Genomic DNA, 6,335 nt, shown 5'->3' on the forward strand with positions numbered 1-6,335 from the left:
TATTTGAAAAAAATCCCATACTCATGCCAAATTTTGCTGCAAGTTTGATTGCAACATATAATCATTGCTGTTAGTAGTGTTCATCGTCTGTTTGATTACATTATTAATTCTGTCATTAACTGAATTTTACCGTACATTTCTGCCATATGTACATCAGTTTGACAGTCACCACTGACAAGCTACTACTAAATATATTGTAGAAACGTATTTTTCTGTAAAGCTGGTTTGCAACGATTTGTATCATGAAAAGCGCTATAAAAATAAACTTGAATTGAAAGTCAAAACGGACATACTGCATCATAATCATGAGATAAAAACATCTAAATTGACATACTAAGTCAAAATTATGAGAAGTCAAATCTGAGGTACTGCATCATAATCATGAGATTAAGAAGTCTAAATTATGACATACTTAGTAGTAATTATGAGGTAAGTCGAAACTGAGATACTAAGTCATAATCATGGGATAAAAAATAAAAATGACATACTAAGTCAAAAGAAAAATCAACACTGAGATACTATGTCATACTTATGAGATAAAAAAAATGAAATGATCACGTACCAAGTCAAAATGACAATGAGATTGAGATTTTTTGCTATAGTTATGACTTTATGATTTCATCTTTTGTTGTCAATTGTTTTTTTTTTTTTTTTTTTTCTTTTTTTCTTAATTTTTATTTTATTTGGACATTAATACAATAACACCTGGTCAGGTCAAACGACTCCAGATGTACAGACTGGGTTTCCTCAGGTTATTATGCTCTCTTATGTTGCAGCTGTAGCTTTTGTGCTCTTGACTTTTTAGTATCAGTGAAATGTTTGTACTGATTGCAGATCAGTGTCTTCCTGAGTTTGCAGTATGGCAGGCGTCAGCGTCAGATCCATTTTTCCTAAATTATAATGTAATATCTCACTACTTTTTGTCATTTTAATTTACCAAAGCATGTTTTTCCCCTTTTTTATGATGCTAAATGGGCTTCCATAAGCTACCACTCAACACTGATAAAATATTATCTCTCTCTCTTTCAGTCAGCATCCACTAACTTCCTGCTGAGGGATTCTGGAGGAAAACAGGAGAATTGAAAACAGGACAAGACATAAAAGGATTGCGCATTAAGATGTCACATGTCTGCTAAAATTATATGATTCCAGCTGCTGGTCTTTGCAGAGTATTCAACCCCTCGTGGACATGGAGAGCTTTCAGTAAGGGACTGGATTGTAAAGTCAGCGGTAAGTATGAAAATATTACAAACGCAACTAACCAATACACAAGTCAATTCCCATGGAACTTTTTGCAAGAGCCACTGAGTCCTTTAGGTATCACCTCAGGGACACCAAGTGGATCGGTTTCTAGTGGATGACTCTTGATTGTTTTGAGTCAGTTTGCACTTTCGAGACGCTCCCTAAGCAATCAGTTAGCTGGCAGTGTGAGTTTTGAAGCCATACAGCCGTAGTGGAGAGTAGAAGAGAGGCAGGCTCGCTCTCATATCACCGCTTCACAGAGTACGACTCATCCCGCCTGATACGCTCACACACGCTCTCTCTTTTCCCTCACACACTTGTGCGGAAAGCCACACATCATCCCTCCTGTCACTGGGACAATGTGTATGGAGAACCTGATGACTACTGGCTGGTGACAATAGAAAACAAAAGAACGATCCAACGGTGGGAAGAGGGACGATCCGGTTGGGATCTTGGAAGCCGATGCTGCAGCCAGGAGTATCTGCAGGCTTAATTGGGCGACTCAACCCGAGCAGCTGTGCACAGCCCACACGCAGAAGCTGAGAGGATAGACAGCCGAAACAGAGTAGACGCGTACGCCGAGCTGACAAGGCTGGCTGATGTGGACGTACCACCTGTCAAGTTCTAGCCCTGGGTGAGCCCTTTCATCTTCTCCAGAAAAGTGGCCGATTAGCGTGGCAAATTGGCAGTTTCCCACCTGCAATTCGGGTTTAAATATAGGATTGGGGAAGTCAGACCTGTAACTTGTCATCTTTTCTGTTGGTTTGACATGGACTCGGCAGATACAGTACTGTTAATTTCAGTCAGTTCCTATTGCTTTAAGAGCTTCAAAAGCATTTATATCCGATGGGAGCTTCAAAAGCATTTATATCCGATGTAATGCAACAATGCTGCATATGCCCACTAACAAGAGTTTAATTACCACTGCGGTGTTCATGCATGCAAACAATGAGCACTCATCATTTAAATACCGCTGGTCTGTCTTCAGTGGACGTCCTCTCAAAGTGGTTTTAAAGGGATCATTCAACTAAAAAATGAGATTTTGTCATCTCTTACTTGCTCTCGTGCTGCTTCTTAACCCGTATGATTGCTGTTTTTCATGGAATTGGACGGTAGGAGATGTTTTGAAGATTCGGTATGCAGGTCGTTTTCAAACAGCAACTTTGTAGTAATCCCATCGGTCCAAAAAGGACAAAAAAACAAGGTTTTATTCATACAGAATGTTTTTGCATTTAAAAACACATGATGCAGGGCAGTGAAGTGAAGCTTAACACTTCTACAGATGCAGTTTTTGCAAAGATGCAAAGTTCAACTAAGTTGAAATTGAGAGACAAGTTGATAGTGACCACATCTGTTCAAACAGGACAAAAGCCACAAGAGTTGATTCACACAGAATGTGTTTTTGCGATAAAAAAAAAAAAGCAAGGCAGGGCGGTGAATTGAAAAAAATAAAGTAACATGTTTTGAGGATCGAAATTCAAGTCAATGTTCACTAAAGAATTCTTTGAAATTTTACGTTCGTTGTCAGATTCAAAAATAGCACGCCAAGGCATCATGAAAGATTTAACATCCTTGATGCCAAACCTTACTGGTTCGCATGTGTCGCAACCAAAAATGATATGCCAATTTGAATATCAGTGAGTAGTGTCAGAAATTTGGGTCTGTTCTTCACATAAAACTGCCTTTAAAAGACTCAAAGTTGTTGATGAGTCAAGTCAAGCAACTTTGGTCACTCAAAAAATTCTAATTTGGAACTAATTTAGTGTGAGTCAATAATGACCGTTTTCGTTAGAATTTTTCCTTTATCTTTAATTCTTTTGTACTACAATGTACATGTGCAACATGAATTTGCACTATTAACAACGTTCAAGTCCTCCTGGGAAGTTCGTATTTACGAATTAGGATATCATAATTATGACATCAGGTTTTCTACCAAAAATACCTCTTCTACAAAATAATGAATAACGTGCATTAGGTCTGTTTTTGCTTTGTTTTTATTAAATTTATGAAGGGGCTGTAAACTGAATCATATTTCGAACAATATTATCTCATTATTGTTTTCACTGTGAATGTGAAAAAAAAAGATGTTCATGCATTAACAAATTTACAGCTAACTACAGATGCTGCATCCACTGTGTCTGCCATGTTTTCTCACTGAAACGTTCCCAACTGGGAAACTCTGGATAATTACTATATTGTGGTGATGTTCGTGTGCATTCAGCTCATAAATACAATCTTTCTGACATGACTTGATTGCACCATGTGTCCTTATTCCCATCTGGAGAACTTGTCGGTAGATTTACTGTTTTTCACCAACTATTCCGGAATTAATTATATGCTTAAAGGTCACACATCAAAACCATATTGAATGCAAATTTTGATGGCAATAAAACAGATGTGAGCCAATTTAATTTTGACGTTGCTGGTCTTGAGGGCATCATTGAAATGGGTTCTTCAGCCCCCACTTACTGTAAGTGACAATCACAGTCTTTATTGAATCAGCAGAATAAGATTTCATCATTGCCTTCATGACAACAGTAAGATATGAAGAGCTCCTGATGAAAGGATGATGAGCAGAGAGGATCACTCCACATGTGGGCAGTGGAAGAGGAGGAAAAGACATAACGGCTCTTGTGTTCAGATCAGTACAGACAATAAAGATCAGGCTTACAGCTGGGAAAGAATAATCTCCATCCTGCCCACTTTAATCAGTCCAGCTTATGAGAAGAACAAGGAACGTTCGGTTTTAAATTGTATCTTAAGCTTGTTTATATAGTTGATCTGTCTTATATTTAATGCTAGAATCTCATTTTAGAAATGAGAGTCGACATGGAATCAGAATGGACCTATTTACTTTCTTAAAAGTTTATTTCTTTGTTTTCATTATTGTATATGATTTATTTTCAATTTTTATTTTAAAGATTTATTTTTGTTTTATATTTTTATTTTTAAATATATTTTTTTAAATTTAAATTTTATATTTTATATATATATATATATATATATATATATATATATATATAATAAATGAATGAATGAATAAATATCTTATGCATATCACCTAGCACTAGCTAGCACTACTACACACAAACCAAAATATTGTGCATTATGAAGTCACACAGCTTGCCTGCAATATACATGCATGCAAACACACCTAACCTCAAATTTACAGCATCCTCTCAATCCTCTCTTTTTTTATTCTCTGAAAATGTTTTCTTTTCTTTTTCCTTTTAAGAGACAACATCTTTCTCAGCAAATCAGCAGAAGAGAGACACATCTGTTGCTCTCCTGCACAGCAGAATCACGTGTGGAAGGTGCTTTCACCTAGACAAACTGATCATCAAATTACAACAACGTAGGAAACAGATCCGGCGTGACGCAGCTGACACCGAACAGCATACGCTGTTTACACCCAGCGGATATTCTCCAAAATGGCGCTACAGGGTGATGTGGAGGAGACGAATTGTTGAATAAAGTCGTTATTTTTTTTTCTTTGTGTACAAAAAGGCTTTTCGTAGCTTCATATAATTGCAGATGAACCACTGATGTCACATGGATTATTTTACAGATCTCCTTGCTACGTTTCTGGACGTTGATCGTGGTAATTACATTGCTGTCTATGGGAGGGTCAGAGAGCTCTCAGATTCCATCAAAAATATCTTAATTTGTGTTCTGAAGATGAACGAAGGTCTTACGGGTTTGAAACGACATGAGGATGAGTAATTAATGACAGAATTTTCATTTTTGGGTGAACTAACCCTTTAATGATCTAGCTTGAGATCCCTCTGTATCATCGCAGGACTGGGCCTCCTCCAAGCCAAAGTACAGTAATTGGACACTTTAAAACATCATGAAAAGGGGACAAAAGCCGTTTTAAGCCAATCGTTCATGTTTTATTCATTGCCTCGGAACAAGGCTTTATTTTGCATATCTGAAGCTCCCGATGGAGTACAACAAAACAAGAGATTTGACATTCAGCACATATGACGAGTATGTTATGTTTGTGGTTTGCATATAAAGTGCTAGTCAAATATCACCGTATGTGAGGCCTGCAAACTCAGCCTCCAGATTAAAGGATTAGTTCATAATTTCTCACTCATTTACTCATCCTCATGTCGTTCCAAACCCGAGTAGCACAGAAGAAGTTCTGAAGAATGTTGTGGTTGCTCTTTTCCATGCAGTTACAATGAATGGGGACTAAAGCTTTCAAGCTTCAAAAATGACACAAAGCTCCACAAAAGTAGTCCATATGACTCATTCATAATATTTCAAATCTGATGAATATGATAATTTTGTGTGAAGAACAGACCCAATTTAAATTGCTATCTGAGTGACGTGATGTGTAGCCAAGTATGGTGTCCTTTGTCCAACTCTAACCATTAGGCCACGTCTGCCCCATTGATCATCACCTCAAGTGAGCTGTTAACAGCTTCACTGCAAAAATTACTAAATGAGACTTTAGTCTTTAACTTTTTTATACTTATTTTTCCATTTAAAATATCTAAAAATCCATAACATGATAGTGACACCGCACAAGATAGTAAAACATTTTATAGATTGTGTAAGTGTTTTTCTTGTAGATATTTTAACTGTAAAATAAGACAAAATACTTGTACAGCCTGATTGAGTTATTTGAGTATTTAATTTAATTTACTTCTTTTTATTTTCATATTTTTTTAACATTTTATTCTCAATGTATTACTATTTTTTCAACCTGACACTTTTCAATTTATTCTCAAAATATTATTACTTTATTCATAATGATTCATAAATGAATCATTCCGACCAGTTTTGTGAACAACTGAAGTCGTTGAAAAAAAATACAAATAAATTTACAGTGGTGTGAAAAAGTGTTGGCCCCGCAAAAAAATAAGAAATCAGGAAGGGGGCCAACACTTTATCACACCACTGTAGCTCATGAACGCACAGTGCCTAAAAACATTTTCATTGCTTGAAATAAACATTGAAATAAAAATAAAATGTAAACTTATTTTAGCTTGTTGCAACATTTCTGATTTTTGTTTAATTTTAAGGACTAAAATAACTAAATAAAATGGAAAAACAAAACACATAGACAAATTATACCCCCCCCC

The 6,335-nt window shown here is 36.2% G+C and overlaps 1 protein-coding gene across 4 annotated transcripts in view; it reads left to right on the forward strand.

Moving 5' to 3' along the window:
- Positions 1-1,010: 1,010 nt before the first annotated feature.
- LOC107719577 (leucine-rich repeat and immunoglobulin-like domain-containing nogo receptor-interacting protein 3) overlaps positions 1,011-6,335 on the forward strand; it is a 37,642-nt gene continuing 32,317 nt past the window's right edge. Inside the window, exons 1-2 of one of the 4 annotated variants that reach the window (XR_001637526.1) lie at positions 1,153-1,230; positions 1,572-1,782. Coding sequence is in view for 1 of the 4 variants with exons in the window: in XM_016527031.1 (XP_016382517.1) it covers positions 1,143-1,230 (88 nt within the window). In the remaining 3 variants the exon portion in view is untranslated. The other 3 variants (XM_016527031.1, XM_016527034.1, XM_016527032.1) reach the window with 3 other exon arrangements.

The sequence above is a fragment of the Sinocyclocheilus rhinocerous genome, unplaced genomic scaffold (assembly GCF_001515625.1).
Source record: "Sinocyclocheilus rhinocerous isolate Xijiao unplaced genomic scaffold, SAMN03320098_v1.1 scaffold1294, whole genome shotgun sequence".
Lineage (NCBI taxonomy): Eukaryota > Metazoa > Chordata > Actinopteri > Cypriniformes > Cyprinidae > Sinocyclocheilus > Sinocyclocheilus rhinocerous.